Source organism: Gracilinanus agilis, chromosome 6 (assembly GCF_016433145.1).
Source record: "Gracilinanus agilis isolate LMUSP501 chromosome 6, AgileGrace, whole genome shotgun sequence".
NCBI classification, from domain to species: Eukaryota; Metazoa; Chordata; class Mammalia; order Didelphimorphia; family Didelphidae; genus Gracilinanus; species Gracilinanus agilis.
The window spans coordinates 36005583-36027480 of record NC_058135.1 but is presented as its reverse complement, the minus strand read 5'-3'; the positions used below and the strand labels follow the sequence as shown (position 1 = coordinate 36027480).

Below are 21898 nucleotides of genomic sequence, written 5' to 3'. Positions count from 1 at the left end.
TTTTTGTATGTTTATCTCATTGGTCTTCAAACACCCTGAAGATGTAGAAAGAAGGCAGGCATTATTATTAAATATCTGAGGTACTGAGGGATTGAGTGATTTGCCTGAGTTTGCAAAGGCTACAAAGCCTGGTTTAGGTCTTACTGCCAGTCACTGCAATGGATTGTACCAGGTGTACTACCTTGAGTTGAATCAATAGAAAATAAGAATATCTAGCTCAGACCTAAAGAATCACAGATCCAAAGTTGGAAGGAAACTGAGAAATCATCTAGTCCAGCAGTTCTCAAAGTGTAGTTCATGCATTCATCAAAATCTCCAAGACTCCTTCCTGAGGTCCATATTTGCCCATTAAAATTGTTCTCTCTTTTCTAATTTTCTAACTGTGAGGCCTAATTTTCTTCATAAATTTCAACCTAAACAACATATCACAATCAGTTTAGTAAAGAAGCAGATTTGAGAATCCAGTCATCTTTTATTAAGCCAGAAATAAAAGAGATACATATGTAAAAACAAAAAAGTATATTAAAAAAAAGAGAGATGTTTGAAAATTGTAGGTAAAACAATACCATTCTTTTTGTTTTAGAAAATTTGGTTGTTTCTTTTTTTCCTTAAAAAACAAAACAAAACAAAAAAACCCTTACCTTCTATCTTAGAACAGATAACTGGTTCTAAAGCAGAAGAATGGTAAGAGCTAGGCAATGGGGGTTAAGTCACACAGAGAAGAAGTGCCTGAGGTCATATTTGAATCCAGGCCCTCCTAATTCCAGGCTTATCACTTTATCCACTCTAGCTGCACCTAAAGAATGCAGCTTTTTTCAAAAAGAATATTTTATTTATCTTAAAATGCAATAGGCTTATTATTATTACATTATTATATACTATTGTATTAAGTGTTCTCATATATTATTGTTTAAATGAATTAATGGATATTTCAGAATCAGTATCATTCTTAATGTTAAATATAAACAGATATAACCCACATAAACAAAAGCTCTTTGAGGTACTTAATAATTTCTAAGAGTGCAAAGGGAGAGAACCACTTTGAGAGAACTTTGAGAACCACTGTTCTAGTCCAACCCCCTCATTTTGCAAATGAAGAAACGGAAGCCCAAAGAAGTAACCTATTAAAAGTCACAAAGGCCTTAGAGGAAGGCAAAATTTGAATCCAGGTCCTCTGACTCCAAAGTTAGTGGGTTTTTTTCCCCACTCTACTAAGGAGTATACAAAGGTTTTTGCCCCTGTAGAACCACACATCAGCCAATCTATGCTGAGGATGTCTAAGTGAAAGCTCATGGGAAGAGATATTTGTCTCATTTTTCTTCCTTTTTCTCTTGAGATCCAGATATAGCTGTGTAGATAGTCTTACCCTTTGAAAAAGCCCCTTTGTAATCCATTTCTGCCAGCGACATGTCAGAGGTGCTTGGGTCCATCAGAAACACTTTTTCATTGTTGCATAGCTGAAATTCAGTGTTGAGTGAATAGACAACTGGCACTGGGCGGTTAGTCTGCTGGAATGCAATAGGTATCAAAAATCTAAATGAAGGAAAGAAACAAGAGCTCCATGAAAAGGTGGACCATGTTTCATACAATTCTGTCTTCTTGAAATAAGGCCATGAAGGAACTAGAATAGAAGGAACTAGACATATTAAGCATAGAAAAGAGAAGATTTAGAGGAGAGGGGAAGGGAATAAGTATTTATTAAGTGCCTATAATATGCTTTACAAATATTATCTCATTTCATCTTCACATAAACCCTGTGAGGTAGATGCTATCATTATCCTCATTTTACATTTGAGGAAACTAAGGCAGACAAAGATTAAGTGACTTGCCCAGGATCACACAGCTAAGTATCTAGATTGGAACTGAACTCAAGGGTTCTTGACTCTGGGCTCGGTGGATAGCTGATAACTAGCTGATAACTGCCTTGAAGTCATTAAAAGGCTATTACATAGAAGGTTTATTTTGCTTGGTCCCAGAGAAGAACTAAGAACTCTGGATACAAGGCATACGGTGGCAAATTTCAGTTCAATATTAAAAAATTGCGGGGCAGCTGGGTAGCTCAGTGGAGTGAGAGTCAGGCCTAGAGACGGGGGGTCCTGGGTTCAAACCCGGCCTCAGCCACTTACCAGCTGTGTGACCCTGGGCAAGTCACTTGACCCCCATTGCCCACCCTAACCGCTCTTCCACCTATGGGACAATACACCAAAGTACAAGGGTTTAAAAAAAAAATTGCTGCCAATTTCATCCGTCCAATGATGGCTTGACATAGAAACATTCCTAGATGCTGGGGGTTTTCTGATCAGATTATGGAGACTTTCTCCACAAGGGGAAGATAATTGGTGCTATTCAATACCTGGGACAGTGTTGACTTGGATAAGGATTGGAGAGTATCTCTTTATGCCTCATGACTCAATAACTCAATAACATCAACCTCTTCCCTGACCATTAGGCAAAGCCAGGGAAGGCTATTTTCTGATCTGCTGCCATATTTGACTTTGCTCCAAATACAGTTTTTTCCTTAGGCATTGACAATCAAATCAATATTACCATTACCATCAAGAAGGATATGACAACCTATTCACTTCATAAGAAGTCCTGGGATTCCGAGATGTCAGCCATCTAAGTCAAAAGTCCCTTTCCTGGACATTAGACCTTGGCCTCTGATGCTTCTTTCTCCCATGTCCCTATCCCACTCTATCTAACCTTTCTATTACTATTTTTGGAACCTCCTATTATGTATTAACCTTCCAACCTGTGCTTTCCTCCCAAAATTATTTTGTGTAATTTTTGTATTTACTTTTTCTATGTATGTCTCTCTGTTCTTTACCCTCCAATCAAATGTAATCTCCTTGAGGGCAGAGACTATTTCATTTTTTCTTTTTAGATCCCTAGTGCCTGGCACATAATAGGTACATAATAATCCTAGAGGTGACACACATGGTTAGATTATACTTTACGAATATCACTTTGGCAGTGGAGTGGGGAGAGATCTGAATCAAAGGAAATAAATAGAAGCTGAGTTCTCTTCTAGATAGAAATCTATGATTCCTATTAATCAGTTAATAAGTATTATTAAGTGCCTTCTATGTGCCAGCCACTGTGCTGAGCACTGGAGACAAAAAAGAAAAGCATAATATATAGAAGATAAATACAAAATAATGAAAAGAAGGAAGGCACTAGAATTAAGAGGGACTGGGAAAGGCTTCTTGAGGAAGGTGGGATTTTAGCTATGACTTAAAGGAAATTAGGGAAGCCAGGAGGTGTAGATGATGAGGAAGTGCATTCTGGACATAGCAGACAATCAAAGAAAAAAATACCTGGAACTGAGAGATGGAGTGTCTTTGTTCGTGGGAAAGCAATGAGTCTATTGTCCCAATACTGATGAGTACATGATGGGGTTGTAAAGTGTAAGGAGACTGTTGAGATGGAGGGAAGGAGGAGGTTATGAAGGAATGGCAAACAGAGGATATTGTATTTGGTCCTGGAAGTGATAGGGAGCCAATGGGAGTTATTGAGTATGGGAGTGACATGGTCATACCAGTGCTTTAGGAAAACCACTTTGGTGACTGATTGGAGGATGGGCTGGAGTGGGGAAAGACTTGTGGCAGGCAGACCCACCAGCAAGGTATTGCAACAATACAGGAATGAAGTGATGAGGGTCTGCCTCAGGGTGGGAACAGTTTAGAAGAGAAAAGGGGGGTGTATATGGGAGATGTGCAAAGGTAAAATTGGCAGCCTTTGGCCAAAACCTGCATTTGGGGGGATAAGATAATAAGGAGTCCAAATATAATACCTAGGTTTCAAGCCTGGGGACTAAGAGGATGTTGATGCCCGTGACAGTACAGGGGAGGTTTTAAGGAGAAGGATAATGAGTTCAGTTCTGGACATGTTTTGGACAGTTTAAGATGTATACTGGGCATCTAGTTTTTGAGATATCTGAAAAGCCACTGGGGATTCGAGACTGGAGGTCAGCGGAGAGATTACGGCTGGAGAGATAGATTTGAGATTCATTAGCATAGAGATGGTAATTAGTAAATTTATGGAAACTGATAAGATCACTAAATGAAGTAATATAGAGAGAAAAGAGAAAGGGGCCCAGAACAGAGCCCTGTAGGAAAGAATGAAACCTGGTGGGAGTGATCTGATTTGGCAGTGTGAAATTGTAGATATGATAAGAGGGTCAAGGACTCAAGAAAAGAGTGACCAGTGCTGGGGAAATGGACACAGAGAGAATTGAAGAGTTGGGGGATCAATGGTCATAATGTGGACAAAGGAGACAGGAAGAGAAATATAAAGCCAGTAGATTAAAGTCAGGAAGGGAATTTCAGAATTCTTGAGCATGGAGATGGGGCATTTGTAAATGATAGCTAGATCCAGGATATCTTTGTATGTGATTGAGCTGAGGTGGAGAAATAGATTATAGAAAATGAGTTAGGCTGTTTGATATATGCTGAAATCCCCTATTGTAAGAGCAGGGTTTGGGGAGGAGAGTAAGATTATAAGTGAGAGGAAGGAAGGAGAGTGCTCTGGAGGTCTATGAACAATAAGGGTCAAACACACAGCCCACAGGCTGCATGTGGTCTACAAAATTCCACACTGTGTCCTAAACCAGATTAAAATGGAAAAATTAAATTGAGAAATATTTAATAAAATAAATGAAAATACAAAAAAAATGTAGATAATGTCAATATATGGCCTACAGAGGTCTTTAGTTAGGGTTTAGAGGTCCATATTTTTATTTGAACTTGACACAAATGAGGCAGACAATTCCTAGGATTTTGATTGGGTGGAAGATGGGCTGATTGAGTTACTGAGTGAGGGTGGAAATCGCTGGCCTCTATTTTCCATCCCTCTTTAACCATCAACCATATTACTGTTGTTTACCATCTCTTCAAATTTTGCTATCTTGACTCAAAACTTCCCACCCACCCCCCATTCCTTCTTTTCTCAGGTTCTAGAATTTGTGAAAGCACGGGAACAACACATTGTTTTAAACCAAAGACTTCTGGATTCCTTTTCCAAGCCTGGAACCTTTAATGAATCAGCATTGCTTCTTAAGTGATGCCTGAATGACAGATATCAAATTCATTCTTTAGCTCCTTCCTTCTTCAGACATTTTCTCTGCAATTACATTTCTTAGTATTTAGAAACTCTACTCAGGTAGCCTGCCTAGCCAGGGCTTGGCAGTAAAGAGAGAGGCCAATTCATTCTCCCACCTTTCTGGAGCATGGGCTGTGCAGGGCAGTGGCTTGTCTCTGAGGTCAATCCAAGGCTGTGTGGGCTGCACGGTACAAGGGATTAAATAGATTGTGTACTCCCCTGAGTAGTCCTTCCTGGAAATATCAAGAGGAAGCCACAGTTAAAGAGAGACAGAAAGGTTGTTTTTCATACCTGAAAAGAGTCTGACCTTAGTGTATATTTAGCAATGAAGTACTTATACACATCAAATTCTATGGAATATAGGTTATTAACATTCAGCCATCGCTCAGAGATTTTATAATAATGCTTCTTCCATTTATTTGAGCTAACAGATGAAAAATAAAATTGTTCAAAATCTGAGTGGAAGGGGAAAATATATAAAGATATATAAATTATGGCCATTTCTTTTAGATCTTGGGGAAAATTTGCTCATAATTATTTTTTAAAAACCCTTACCTTCCTAGAATCAATCTTAGAATCAATACTAAGTATCAGTTCCAAGGCAGAAGAGCGATGAGGGGTAGAGGCAATGGGGGTTGTGACTTGCCCAGAGTCACTCAGCTAGGAAGCATCTGAGGCCAGATTTGAACCGAGGACCTCTTGACTCCAGAACTGGCTCTTAATCCACTGAGCCAACCTAGCTACTCCAGTAACTGTGGTTCTTATTGAATGGGTAGAAAAGATACATAGATAAATATTTTATGTTTCTTATTGCCTGAGAACACACTAGCAGAGGAGCAGTGGGTTGAGAAAGCTTCTCTTTACTAACCAAGCTCATAAGAGCCAAGGTGTTGATGAAAGAACTGGGGTCACACTGCATGTTTGGGACAAGTTCGCCCTGCACTCCCTGATGGGGGACTATGGAGACATCATCTATCAACGTACTATCCTGGAACATACAACCCCATAGAAATAAAAAAAATTCCACTAGCCTCTCTAGGGTGCTTGCCCCTAAGGGTAGAACTGGCTAGATCTTCAGCATCTTCTGGGTACCTCACTACACTACTTCCTAATGGGATAAAATAAAAGCTTCCATTTATGGTTCATTAGTCAAAACTTAGCTATCCTCTTAGCTAATTCCCATAAGATTTCTAAAAACTTGGGCAGTCTACCTGAATCAATAGACCAGGCTGAAGAATTGGATGTACCTTCTATTAACAAATATCAAGAAAGGACTAATGGGGGCAACGAGATGGCCTTGAGAGTCAAGCCTAGAGAAGGGAAGTCCTGGGTTCAAATCTAGTCTCAGATATTCCCAGTTGTGTGACCCTGAGCAAGTCACTTAACCCATCTTGCCCAGCCCTTCTTTCTTGGAACCAATATACAGAATTGATTCTAAGATAGAAGGTAAAAGAAAAAACTAATTCCAGGGAGATATAATTTTGCCCAAAATGCTACTGTTATGGGGAGGACAACCCAGTGTCCAAAAGAGAGAAGGACTCCCTATTTGCTATAAGGTTATTAACCTTTTTTTTTTTGTCATAGACCCATCTGGTGAAACCAATGGACTTCTTATAATGATGGTTTTTTTACATGTAATGCAATTCTGAATATTCGTTTTCTGACATTTTGCCATCCATGCTCTCTCTCTCCCATTCCCCTTCCTCCTCCCCAAGAAAGCAGATAATATGATATAGGTTGTATATATGTTGTCAAATAATACCTATCTCCATCTTTATCATATTGTAAAACAACACATATTGCTTACATTAGAGAAAAATCATGTTTTTAAATGCATACTATATATAATACATACATATAATGTATATGTACATATATGATTACAAGGGAAATAAAATTATATTGACATGGAATCCTATGGTTGGAAGGGAACTCTCCCCTGCTTTAAGGCAGTTGAAAGTCTGAGTCTGAGCTCTTTAGTACATATGGCTTCCCTCCCATCTACTCATTTCCCATTACTTTATATTTATTGCATATTTATTTTATATTTACTTATCCATGTATAGGTTCTTTCCTTCCAGTAGAATATAAGGCCTTTGAGGGCACATAATAATAATAATAGGCACTTAACAAATACTTGTCAAACCCATTTAAATGCTACAGTGCTCTAAATGGTGTTTTTGTCAAGTCAAGTCAATAGCCTTTTATTTTTTTTTATTATTTAAAACCCTTACCTTCCAGTTAAGTGACTTGCTCAGTTGCCACAACTAGGAAGTGTCTGAGGTCAGATCTGAACCCAGAATGTCCTGTCTCTAAGCCTGGCCCTCAATCCATGCAACCACTTAGCTGCCCCCCAGTAACCATTTATTAAATGGTTATGTTGTGCTACTCAATCAACAAACATTTATTAAGTGCCTGATGTGTGCCAGGCACTGTGCTAAAGACTGGGGATACAGGGACAAAAAAAATTTGTTAAAGACTTCAAGAATCTCATATAGGAAGTCAACATGCAAATCACTATGGCCAAACAAGATACATATGGAGGTGATAAACTGGAAAATCAACAGAAGGAAGACATGAAGAAGCAAGACAGCTGGAGAAAGACTTCTTGTAAAAGGTTGGATTTTAGCTGGGACTTGAAGGAAATCAGGAGGCAGCCATGAAGAGGGAGAGAATTATAAGCATGAGGTCATGCAAGGAGCAGAGAGATAGAAGACTTGGGCAAGGAACAAACAAGAGGCCAGTGTCCCTGCATCATAGAGTTCTTGGAGGAGTCAGCTCAAAGGAAATTAGAAAAGTAGAAAGGGGCCAGAGATCTAAGTTATTCCTTGCAAGTAACTTAATTTACTCTTTTCCAGGTCTCTCCTTTGACCAAAACCTTCTGCTGGACCAAACCATTGTCACCTTCTCCCCTGCCCCCCAGAATTTATAATTAAATTACTGGTTCCAATGCAGAAGAGTGGTAAAGACTAGGAAACTGAAGTTAAGTGACTTATCCAGGATCACAAAAGCTAAGAAGTGGATGTCTCTTTTTGAACCTTGAAAAATAGCCCCTAGTCCTAAAAAAACAGTGTCAACCTCTACTCACCTGTTGTAAGAACTCGTTGCTCTCCAAAGCTGATATGGTGAATCAAAAGTCTGGGCACTCCACAGAAGTTGTAGATCAAACTCAATTCCTCCAAGGTGGTCTGGAGTCATTATGAAAGACTTCACATCTGGGAGAGTGTGGTGTTCCATGACAAAGTATCCTGTACCAAGAAGCAGTAAACACACTTGCATTACTGTAGTATCTTAGTCAGAAATATATTCCAAGAGCTAGGATGTGACTCAGATCTTTACTGTCATGGTACAACTGAGTTCGCTATTACTGTAAAATACATATTACTTCTGATGTTTAACATTGACTTGATGGTTCTGACCTTTCCAGAGTTTAGAATGTTCTTCATACTGGATGGGAAAGTGTGACATCTCACAGAAGCCCATTAGTCTACACAGTCTTACACTGATAACTTTATTTATATGTACAAATGAAAGGAATGTGCTTCACAGAGATGCTAATGTGAAGATTAATAAGATTAAAAAAATTTATATATAAAATTGAGTTGTGAAAGTTAGCTAACATATATCCTTAGGGTGAAAAGCTGCTAAAATAAATTGATTTTGATCTACTTAAGATTTGCAAATTATTGATATAACTTTCTTTCTATCTATCTGTCTGTCTGTCTGTCTATCTCTCTATCTCTCCGACTTATTTAAAACATATAGCCAATTTCCTTAGTTATAATGTCTCAGAGAACTCCTAGTTCTATTCCTGAGCTTTATGACAACAGTCATAGCTCTATGCTTATTATTATTTACAACACATGGGTTATAGGCCACTAAAATTTCCATTATGGAGTCTAATAAGTTAAAGGAATGATGGACTAGAGTTTCTTTCAAGGCATAGCCATCAGTCCTCACAAATCTGAAGAAAACAATTAGGTTACTACTTAATGCAGGCCTACAGAAGGGAGGTCCTGGGTTCAAATCTAACTTCAGACACTTCCTAACTGGGTGACCCTGGGCAAGTCATTTAACTCCCTTTTAACTCCCATTGCCTATCTCTTACCACCCTTCTGCCTTGGAATCAATACATAGTATTGTATATGGAATCAATACATAGTATTGATTCCAAGGCAGAAGGTAAGGGTTAAAAAAAGACTATTAATTGCCCTTGAAGTTGACCACTGTTCAGTAAGATGTCCCATATTTCTCATCCCTTAATACACTAGCTTGTGTTTAACAGGTATCTGATCTGCTAAATTCTACATGAATAGACTCTTAAAAAGAATTTTCTTGATCATCTTTACCTATAAAAACTTAGATAAGAGATAAATCAGGACAGGGCTCACTCTGGACCCATTTGCCCTATGAGAATTTCCACTGAAACAATGGAATTAGAGTTGGTACCCTAATGGACATCACATCCCTAGGGCCATGCCATATAGGTTTTTTAGTTTCATTCCCTAACTCCTTCCCCCCCAAGCCCCTAGGACTCACTATACCCTAAAGATAAAAAGGCAACAATTTTTTCTTTTGATCCTACAATTACAAAAGCAATATCACAAGGCATGTTCATATTCACGAATCTAACACAGTGACAACCTCACAAAAAGGTGCTGCCTTGTTTTAAAGAAGAACAAAGATGAACTGGGGTGGAGGATGAGTAATAGGGTTCCTATGATTGTATGTGGCAGTGATTTAGGGGGTTGGGTTAGCTCTTATTCGTGTAACAACAATAAAGAACTCCCAAAGTTGATTGATACTAACATAATATAAGCCTTGATGCATTGGAAAGATCAAAGCTGCTTAATAATTCCATTGAGGATTAGTCATAGCCTATTACAGAGTCTCAGTTTAAGAAGAACCATTTCATATGAAAGGGAAAGCTAGATAAGTCAGAAACCTCCATTCTAAGAAATAATAGATAAACCACCTCTGAATTTGGCGTGGGTTTTGAATTCAATGACCAGACGACCATCTTCTCGAATGTAGATCCTTATTATTTGAAGTCTTGCTGAGAGCACACTTTCTGTCTGAATTCCTGGCAAGGCAAAACATACATAAGAATCAAAGTCAGAGGACACAAGGAAATCAATGAAAACACCGATCTATATTAGCTTTTCCTATGGGATACTTTCAAATTATGAATGCTTAAGAGGATAATGGCTACATTTAAGTCATTGTAATATATTGTGCCTACACAGGTTCTACAGTCTGTTGATAAATAAGTTCTAAGTCAACACTTTATTATGGTCCTGGTAAAGGCTGCCATGACTAAATAGGACTCCTTTCTACCTGGTTGGTTCTCAGAAACCCACTCTTGTAAATTAGCTTTTTCCATACCATCACGGTCCTCTTACCACTCAAAAATAGCCTCCAGTCCATCTCATAGTCTTCACAAATGTGGATATTTTGCTTTTCAGGACCTAGATGGATATGCATTTAGATAATGCATCCAGTTTTCAGAAACATGGGATTACTTCCTTGAATGATGCAGAAACCATAGTGAAAGAGAAGGATTTGGTCTCTGTTCAGCTAGCATCTCTAAACTGAGGAGAGGAATACAGTAGGAGACAAATGTAGGTACCTGTTCTCCAGAGAACAGTGTCATAGAAGAAAGAGAACTCCATCTCTGTGTGGTGGTCAAGGGAGGCCCAGCCCCTGGGGGCTGTCACGTAGATGTAGGACACATAGAGGGGAACATGGACTGTCAGGAATGACTGAGCAGAGTCTCTCACCTGCCAAACAAAAAGGAGACGAAACTTGTTTGGGGAACATTTGTAGGGGGGTGGGAGGAGAGGAAGCTGAGGCATAAATTCACATCCATCTGGCATGACTCAGCTACCAGGTACTATGTAAATGTACAGGTAATGCTTGGATTTCACCTTCTGTTTTTTGCCCTACTGGCCAAAGGGTTCACACAAGAAAGCTACAATGAGCCACATTTGAACTCTTTGACCTTCAGCAAGCCACTTGACCAATTAATCAATATCAATCAATTAATAAACATTTATTTAGCACCTATTCTGGGCCAGTCACTGTGCTAAGCTCTTTGGGGCCCCACTCTTTCTTTATTCAATGGAGGGAATTAGATATAATGATCTTGAGGGCCCCTTCTAGGTCTGCATTCTAAATATGAGCCAAATTCTCCCTCCATGCTTAAGTTATTTCCTGATGGCTATGTTAAATCACACCAATTGCTTTCCCCAAAAATTACCGGGTAGTTTTGTATATATGTACATATATGTACACTCAGGCCTATATATAATCAGACTGATTCTTTTCCCTACAAATTACCCTATTGTTAATATGCGTGTATATATATATATGTATATATATATATATATATATATATGTAAAATATATATACGCACAGGTATATTTATATATACAGTCATACTGATTTCTTTCCCCCTAAATTACCCTTTAGTTAATGTGTATTTCTATATATATATGCTCACATAATACCTATGTAGGCACAATGGATATAGTGCTGGGTTTAGAGTCATTAAGACCTAAGTTCAAATCTAGTCTCAGATACTTCCTAGCTGTGTGACTCTGGGGAAGTCATTTAACCATGTTTGTCTTAATTTCCTCATCTGGAAAATGACCTAGAGAAGGAAATGGAAAACCATTCCAGTATCTCTGCCAAGAAGATCCCAAATAGACATTAATGCATTGCTGGTGGAGTTGTGAATTGATCCAACCATTCTGGATGGCAATTTGGAACTATGCTCAAAGGGCTATAAAAGACTTCCTACCCTTTGATTCAGCCATAGCACTGCTGGGTTTGTACCCCAAAGAGATCATAAGGAAAAAGACTTGTACAAAAATATTTATAGCCGCGCTCTTTGTGGTGGCAAAAAACTAGAAAAAGAGGGGATGCCGTTCGATTGGGGAATGGCTGAACAAATTGTGGTATCTGATGGTGATGGAATACTATTGTGCGGAATGGAATAATGAACTGGAGGAATTCCATGTGAACTGGAAAGACCTCCAGGAATTGATGCAGAGTGAAAGGAGCAGAACCAGGAGAACCTTTTACACAGAGACCAATACACTGTGGCACAATCGAATATAATGAACTTCTCTACTAGCAGCAATGCAATGACCCAGGACAATTCTTAGGGACTTATGAGAAAGAACGCTATTCATATTCAGAGAAAGAACTGTGGGAGCAGAAACACAGAAGAAAAACAACTGCTTGATCACGTGGGTTGATGAGAATATGATTGGGGATGCAGACTCTAAGCAATCACCCTAATGCAAATATCAATAATATGGAAATAGGTCTTGATCAATGACACATGTAAAACCCAGTGGAATTGCTCTTTGCCTACGGGAGAGGCAAGGGAGGAGGGGAGGTAAAGAACATGATTCATGTAACCATGGAAAAAACTTCTAAATTAAATAAATAAATAAACTTAGATTCTTAAAAAAAAATAAAAGGATTTTGAAAATTAAAAAAAAAAAAGATCCCAAATGAAGAGTTGGAAATGACTGAAATGATTAAACAGATATATTTGTTCATGTTATCTACCATATTAGCATGCCAGTTCCTTGTAGGCATGGATCATTTTATTCTTCCTCTGTGTATCCCCATTGCTTATGTATTTAATAAAAGATGGGTGTTGGTTTTAATAATAATAATAAAGAATAGCTATATTTATATAGTACTTAAAATGTGCCAGACTTTCTGATTATCATCTCATTCGATCTTCACAAAAAAACCTGATAGGCAGGTGCTATTTTTAGCTCCATTTTAAAGATTTTAGACAAGTTAAGTGACTTGCGCAGGATTACATAGCTAGTAAATAGACATGCAGGATTTGAACTCAGGCCTACTTTATAGGATTATAGGATTTAGAATTAGAAAAGATGACTTAGATCAAGTCCAACCTCCTAATTTTTACAAATGAGGAAGCATAGAAACATAACGGTATTTTAATGTAGGACCTTTGGCTCCAAATCTATTATACCCTTTTTACTAGACCACATTTTCAATGAATGTCATTTCAAAAAGCCTAAATAAACTAGATTCAGAAAAACATTTTGATACAACATACAGGGCATCACATATAGTTCTGAGTCTGAATGCTTTATGTTGGCAGTGTATCCCCACCTCCTCTTTTAGGAATGAAATATTTTAGATATTCCCCCCAAAGAAATCTTCCAAGAAGAGCTCACTGCAGTGTGGAGAAAAAAAGCCATACAATTTATTTTCTTATGCCAAAAATTGGGTCAATTTCCCACTTTATTCAAGGTAAAAAGATTCCCTAATTAAGAAGTGCCCCATTGGAATAATTCAATGGAGAAGAAAAACCTAGCTCTTCTTTAGCATGAGGTCTCAATGAACATTATATATCATATTAAGTGTTATCGCTTGATTTTTGGCAAGGTGTTATTATATGCTAATATGTCAACAGCTTTCAAATTCTCTTGTATTAGAATGAAATGCTGAATGTTCAGACCTCACCAAGGTACTTCGAGGGAAGATTTATGTGCTTGTTCTGTGCTTAAAACAATAAAAGGCAGAGAGAATGAGTCTCTTGTCCCGAGAAACCTTTTATGACATCCCAGGCTGCCTGGAATTTAAGATTCTCCTGTAAAGCTGCTCATAAGCCTCTCTTGACTCTATATTAATTCCAAAATCCAGTTTAGAATTACTCATTCTGCCTTCCTTGTGCAGGCTCCAGCCTGCCTCAAGAGCCTTGTTATGCATTTTTTTTCCTTCTTTCCAGTAACTCACTTAGCACCAATCTCTCTGTGCCTCAACACAACCCCAAGATGACTGTCTCAAGAGGCTAAGCAGTTCTCCACTTTACTTAACTGGCAAAACTATCTTACTCAGGCAGTTTTTTTCTTCATAACTCTCTATACTGTTATTGTGTGTTTTAAATTTGGGTCAATTTGATTGGTTATCTCTATCTTTTTTTTTCTTTAATATGTTTTGAGTAGCTTTGTGGAGCCCTTGGTGCTGGTTTATGGAGTGGGGAGAACCTCAAATAATCATGCCTAGCCTTTATCCTTGAAGGTCTGGAAACATACGATGTCTATCAGTGTCCTAAAGAACATGAAGTTTAATTACAAGGGGTGAGTGCTAAGAATGCTAGAATGTTAGGAAAAGTAAAAGAGTGTTATACTGGGCAGAAGCCAAGAAAGGTTAAAGACAAAGACTGACAAAATAAACTGGTTGGTAATTTACCATTAAAGACACCGTGGCCAGGGCTTGCCTGGGCACAATAGTTTGGTGACATGCCCACCCGGATATCCATCTTGTAAGACTCAGTGGTCCACTGGGTTCGAATCTGGCCCCAGACACTTCCTGGCTATATGAACCTGAACAAGTCACTTAATCCCAATTGCCTAGCCCTTGCCAGTCCTTTGTCTTAGAATTGGTACAAAGACAGAACGTGAGGGTTTAAAAAAAAAGAAGAATCAATGGTCCAGGAAATTTTCTAATCAGCCCAGTGGATTCCCCTAAGTCGTCCAGAATTATTAATGTGTTCTCCTAGTTTAGGGATATATTTATTCATTCATTTTATCCAACCACCAGTTGCTGATAAGGGCACATAACAAGGTTTGTATCTTAGCATCTCAGTATGTCTGAGGTACACACATTGTATTACTGATAATTGCTTCAAGTAGGGGAGGATGTTGTCTTGAGTGGTCTCTTATGATACTCTTCCCTAATTATACTCAATAGAATTAGTGAACTCCTTGTGCAAGGGACTGAAGGACCATGTAAGTTAGACCTATGCCTCTTGTCCCCACAGAGCTTATAATTTAACTGGGAGGTCGTAATAGATACACAACATTACGGAGAGGATAGAGCATTGGAAATGGGGTCAGGGTTCAACTTCTGCCTCATATAGCTATAGTATGACCGTGAGCAAGTAACTTAACCACTCTGAGCCTTGGTTTCCTCATCTGTAATAGGATTAGGTTGGCCTCTGGCAGCCTCAATGATCCCTTCCTAGCTCTAAATCTATGATCCAATGAAATATGCAACATTATATTAAACGGCTATATAATAACCACATTATGGCAGAATAGAACATAGCAGACTACAAAGGGCTAGATGGGGTTGGAGGAAGAAAAGGCTTCACTGACATCAGATAGAATCTCTAAATCTAAAGTTGATATTCTTAAGTTAAATTTGGTCAATTAGATTTTTTTTAAAATTTTTTTATTCTCGAGTAAGCTTTGTGAGGTCCTTGTCACTGGTCAAAAGTCAATTTTGGGGTGACCTAGAAACTGGAAATGGCCACAGCCAATGAAAGCAATTATGAGTCATGAGTGATGTAAGTGGTTCCCAAAAGAAAGATATGCCAAGCCTAGCTACAAGGACTCATACAGCACTCACTGAATTGGCACCACTAGGGATACCTGTAATGACGAGCCCTGGATAAATGTCCTTACTGAGCATTAGTTAGATGTTTCTGGATAACAACACAAGTCTGAGTTTGTTCTTGACCCTCCCTAGGACTCTTGAGCAAATGGGAAAACCTAGTGTGTCAGACCTGAAAGCAGGAAGACTCATCCTTCTGGGTTCAAATACGGCCTCAGACACTTACTAGTTATGTGACCCTGAGCGAGCCATGTAACCTTGCTTGTCTTAGTGTTCTTATCTGTAAAATGAGCTAGAGAAGGACATGGCAAACTGCTCTAGTATCTTGGCGAAGAAAACTCCAAAAGGGGTTAAGCCAGTATTAAGCTCTTTCCAGTAGAGGGCAGTGGTATACACAAAATGAGGAAAATCATGTCATACAAATGAAGTATTTCACTCTGATTAAGGACATTTTCCCGAAATAACTATCGTGTAGTTCCTCTATAGGTGGTCCAAAGCCTAGTTGAAAAAGTGAGCTGTTAACTGGGGAGCAAATAACACATTAAAAAAAATTCATTCTAATCACTCTGCTCAAGGATATCTTGGAGATATAAGCCAATTAGGCCACTCCCATAGGTCTCCCCCATTAGACTGAGCTCCTTAAGAACAGGAACATCTTTTGTTTTTCTTTGTATCCCCAGCACTTAACATATTTACTGACTATGAGACTGTTCTAAGACTCACTTCTGTCTACAAAGCAAATAGGTGTCAACTGAATACAATTAGTAACCCTAATTAGCTCTACTTAAGTACCTACTTTGTGCAAAGGACTGGGGAAGTACCAGGGAGACAAGAAGATGGCCACTCTTATGGAGAGGAAAGTTTAGTTAGGGCTCTGATAGATAAGAATGGCTAAAACATCTATTAATGTGTGATAGACACTTAATAACAATATTGGGTCATCAAATGGTTATAGTGGACTTGGAGCCAGGAGTCCAGTACTAAAATCCAGAATCTGCTACTTCTTAATTTTGTAACCCTGGCCAAGTCATTTTACTGCTGAATTTCAGTTTCTAGACCAATAAAACAGGGATGAAAACACTTGCATTCCTGACCTCATTGGATTGTTGTAAGGAAAGTATTCTGTAAACATAAAGTACCAGAGAAAGTAATTTATTATTATGAGAGATGAAAATGTGTGTTTGGGAGGAAGAGATGGAGCATTTATTAAGCACCTACTATACACCAGGCATTGTGCTAAGCTCTGTACAAATATTATTTTATTAGAGTCTCACAACAATCCTGTGAGATAAGTGCTATTATTTTTTTCTTTTCCTTTGTTCCTTCCTTTTTTCCTTTGTTCCTTCCTTGTTTCCTTCCTTCCTTTCTTCCCCTCCTTTTCTCCTTCTTTCTTTTATCACCTAGTCAGGAAGTAAATTTGAACACAGTTATTCCTGACACCAAGGTGAGTTTTTGCCTACTATACCATACTGCCTCTCAAACATTTTATGCCTAACAAAAATGCTGGCACTAACTTGAACAATTTCCTGCCCATCCACTTTATTTGGTGGTGTTGGTTCATTTTATATGAGCAACAGTACCACATTAATTCCCTTCAAGGGAACATCATTCAGCCTGTGGAGAAAGGGACAAAATACCCACTGTGTGTAAGGTATTAGCTCGGTGCTCCATCATGAGACTTGGGTTTTATCTGAAAATGGGAGGAGACGGGAGAGAGAATCATAGAAACACACCTGGAAGTCGGCAGTTACGGATCCCCCACAGACATCAATTAATTCAGTCATGTCATAATAAGCATCAAACGTCCAAGTGCAGCTTTTCAGATTCAAATGTTTATAAAGCTGGATGGTCTTGGCCTCCCTCACGGTGGGATCAAACTGGTAAGGACGGTCATAGCCCGGGCCCAGGGCAATGTTGTCATAGATGACTTCATCCAAGAATCCTGCTTCTGGAGATGAAAAAAAGAGTCTTCACTGATCCCCAAATGGCAACACCAACAGTGTCATGAGGGACTGCTTGAGGCCAAGGCGAGATCTTTCCTCCTCATCTGGGTGGCTATTAATAGCACAATGTGTGTACTTCAAAGGCACTGGATAATGATATGCAAGCCTTGTTAAGTGCACATCACCATGTGTTAAAAGCAGTGCTTGCTGCCAAAATAAACACTGGATGGGCTCCTTTAATCCTCTAAGAGACAGAAGGAAGCTGTGAAGAAATGAAGAGCAAGTGATCTTGGGTATAAGAAAGCGAATTTGGTATCTGGAAATGCAGGAAGAAAAAAATAAGAAAAAACCACTGGCTCTCTCCTAACACCCAGCTGCCCACCCTGAGAGTTCAGATGTGGGATGTTATGCCTCATGATTCGGTTACTAGGCAACAAAAGGACAGCAGTGGAAATGTATCAGTGCAAGCATTCTCAACTTTTCAAATACTGAATTTAAAAAATCATTATTCTAGAGAGCTAGGAAATTGCTCTTTTTTGGCATTTATAGTTTCTGCATGTTTTGAAGGAAATTCAGAATTACTTGAATCTCAGAAATGGAAAGTATGTCAAAGGTCATCTAGTTAAACTTGAACAAGAATAGCTTTCACAATATCACAACCCTTAGGAAAGAAGTAGCACCTACTATGTGCCAGGTACTATATTAAGTGCTTTAAAAGTATTATCTCATTTGATTTTCATAACAACTCAATAATCCCAGGGGTAAGTGCTATTATTATGGCAACTATATTATAGGTCGTTGCTATTATTATCCCCATTTTACAGATGGGGAAATTGAGGCAGACCAGATGCACATTAGCTCTTAGGTGTCAGAGGCTACTCAGGTCTTATTGATTCTATGCTCTGGGCTTTATCCACCATGCCTCCATCAGCCTTTGAAGACCTTTAGTAAAGAGTAACCCATGGTCTCTCAACGCAGCCCACTCTACTTTCAGCTAACTCAAATTAAGAATTTTTTTCCATCTTATTTTTCCATCTTAGTCTGTATGTGCTGCTTTGCACATAGGTGCCATTCTCTGCACCCAGTCCTATCTTCTGGAGCCAAGCAGAATTAGCTTAATCCCTTATAATCTAAAGGCTTAAGTCAAGTAAGCAGGGGTCTGGTATTCTGTGGACTTACCTGAGATACCTTTCAGATCTCCTACAGTGATGAGATTGGAGCAGACATGCTGATGTCTGTAGATGGACTCCGATAAAAGAAAATGCACATTGTGTAATGGCATTGTTGAGATAAGAGGCAGCATACCATCCTGGTGTGGGATCTGTACTGAGATGTGAATTCTAGGGAAAAATCATCATGAATTAGGCTAAAACCCAAACTTATCTTAGTTATAATTAACAAGTGGCATAACAGAATTCCCTTTCATAACCATCTTTTTTTTCCTTTCCCTTAAGAATGTCAAGAATGATCCCCAGTATAATTTTTAAAGCTGGTGGTCTTTATGTTTAAAGACAATGTTTATGCGCATGGAATTAATTTTTTTTAAACCCATACCTTCCATCTTGGAGTCACTACTGTGTATTGGCTCCAAGGCAGAAGAGTGGTAAGGGTAGGCAATGGGGGTCAAGTGACTTGCCCAGGGTCACACGGCTGGGAAGTGTCTGAGGCCAGATTTGAACCTAGGACCTCCCGTCTCTAGGCCTGACTCTCAATCCACTGAGCTACCCAGCTGCCCCCTGGAATTCATTTTTTTAAAAAGTATTCCCAATCCTTTCAAATTATATTATCATGAAATGTAAAGAATTTTTATTTCATTGGATCAAATTACTTAAAATTTTTCTTTTCTCTCAGAAATAATTTTTCTCCCTATATATTCAAAATGTGAATTCTGTTCATCACAGAATCACAGATGGAGAACTAGGAGAGACTTCAAAGGCGACCTAGTCCAATCTTCTCATTTTACAAAAAATGAAGACCCCAGAAGGTTAAGTGACTTAACCAACATGTATCAGATAACAAGCACTGGAGGGAAGATTTGAACCCTGGACATCTGACTGCAGAGCTAGCACTCCTTCCACTGTACTAGGTTGCTTTATAATGAAAATTAGTCCATCTGTCAGTCTGTCTATCCATCTATCTTCCTTTCCTTTCCATGCCCCCTTCCTCTCCATCTCCATGAATTTTAGGATACCACCAAACTCCTATATTGTGAATTCAGTTTTCCACTAAAAATCTCATTTGTTGCCACCTTTGCCTTTTAATCATCTTCTCCCTTTCTGAAATGATCTCTTCTACTGTTTCACACCCTCTTCTTCAAGACTTATTTCATATTTGTCTAAAATAACTCATATGAATGCTGCCTTTTATCAGTAGGTTGAGATGCCATGGGGCTAACAAGAGTATCCTGGAGGCTAAAGGGGGATATATGTGCCTGGAGTTCAAAGGGGATATCTGGGAGTAGCAAGAAGGGCTGCGATTTGTCGGCTTGGAGGTGAAGGAACCAAACTGGGACAGAAAAGAGAAAGATAATTGAGAGATGGAATGGCCTGTTTGTATGCCAGGACAAGTTTGGAGCTGGAAAGCCCCTACTAGGTGCAGGGCTGAGACATGGTTGTATTTCCTAAGGTGATAAAGGAAAAAGAAAAAGAACCTATATGTTCTAAAATATTTGTAGCAGTTCTCTCTAAGGTAGCAAAGAACTGGAAATCGAAGGGATGCCCATCAATTGAGGAATGGCTGAATAATTTGTGGCATAAAATTGGGATGGAATACAACTGTGTCATAAGAAATGACAAGTGAGTTAATTCTTTAAAAACATGAAAAGACCTATATGAAATTATGAAGAGTGAAACAAAAAGAACCAGGAGAACATTATAAAAAGCAACAGAAATATTATTTGAAGAATGCCCACCTCCAGAGAAAGAATGATAAATAGAAATCAGTGGAGGCAGTGAGGTGGCTCAGTGGACTGAGAGTCAAGCCTAGAGATGAGAGATCCTTGGCTCAAATCTGGTTTCAGATACTTTCTAGTTGTGTGACCCTGGGCAAATCACTTAACCCCATTGCCTACCTATCATTGCTCTTCTGCTTTGGAACCAATACAATAGAAATAATAAATAGCTATAATAACTTGACCCCCCATTGCCCACCCTTGCCAATCTTCCACCTATGTGACAATGCACCGAAGTACAAGGGTTTAAAAACAAAACAAAACAAAACAAAACAAACAAAAAAAAGTATGTGAGTATTGAGGAAAAGATTGTAAAAGCAGGTTTGATCTGGGAGCATAACTGAATTGAGGGCTTTAGTGCTTCTCATAGTTTTTGTTGGAAAGAGGCTACCCGAGGGGGTTGGGGAGAGTTTGTGGCACTATGATATATATCTCTTTGAGTATTTTTCTAAAGTATTTGTACTACAGCACAATTCATTTGATTCTAATCTCTTGCTGTTCCTCGTATGTTTATAAACACACTATTTTTAACCAACTGCTACTATTTATTTTGTTATTTGGCTTGATTATAAGCTATTAAAAACAAGGGAATATTCCTTTGATAGTCTCTATAATATAAAACCCATCACAAAACTGCTTAATACTGTGCAGTACAATATTTACTGTTCCGTATTACAATGTTCTGACCAAAAAAAGAGACTTAACCCTAAAATTTTAGATCTCAAAGGAACCTTTGGATCCTGAGGCTCTCTGGTCTAGCTAAAAATTTTATGATTCATGGAACAATAGACTCAGAGACAGGAAGGGACAGAGTATATGTTAGAATACACTTTAGGTCTTTTCTCTAGCATAGAGTTACCTCAGTTTAAAAAAATGCATGCTGAACTTAGCCAGAATCAAAAGGAAATTGTCATTGTTCTGCACTAAATTCTTGGTCATTGGTTTTCCATAACCAAACACAAAATCTGAGCATACTTCTTGAGAGTAGTAGACTCTCTAGGCATAACCTGTCTTTCTCAACTAATAGCCATGTTTATGTGGTAGTTGCTGGGATATTTTTCTTTTAGCCTTCCCTTTCTCACTTGAGTAAATGGGGGAATAAATAGTGTCTGGTAGAAATCACACATGGCTGTTTGGATTTCCAATGAGATCTTTGGAGGGGAGATGGCACCGAAAGTTTGGGCTAAGTTTACATACTTGTTCTTGTCTGAGGAACTGGTGGACCAGAAGACCTTGATGTATAGTACTCGGAATAGCAAGGAGTTGGGGAGAAGAAAAATTCCCATCCCCTTTCCTCCTTTTAACCACCATGAAGCAGTGGTGCTAAGACAGGGCCTCACAAGGAGGGAAAGCCTCTCTTAAAAGAGGTGATGAAATTCATTTTGGGGTTTCCTTTCTTTCCTCCTATCTCAGCCATCCGGTCCAACTGGTTATCAGACAAGGAGAAGGCAAATTTTAGAAGTGCTAGAGTTTTGAACCATTTAGTAATATCTTCCTCATTTAAGAAAAAAA

The 21898-nt window shown here is 38.7% G+C and overlaps 1 protein-coding gene across 1 annotated transcript in view; it reads right to left on the bottom strand.

The window, feature by feature from the left end:
* Positions 1-21898, bottom strand: part of FRAS1 (Fraser extracellular matrix complex subunit 1) — a 545529-nt gene that overhangs the window by 8623 nt on the left and 515008 nt on the right. Inside the window, exons 64-70 of the mRNA XM_044681606.1 lie at positions 18616-18776; positions 17227-17441; positions 10730-10880; positions 10076-10183; positions 8189-8348; positions 5217-5333; positions 1367-1533 (exon numbers count right to left, since the gene is read on the bottom strand). Coding sequence (XP_044537541.1) covers positions 1367-1533; positions 5217-5333; positions 8189-8348; positions 10076-10183; positions 10730-10880; positions 17227-17441; positions 18616-18776 — 1079 coding nt within the window. The remainder of the gene's footprint in view (positions 1-1366; positions 1534-5216; positions 5334-8188; positions 8349-10075; positions 10184-10729; positions 10881-17226; positions 17442-18615; positions 18777-21898) is intronic.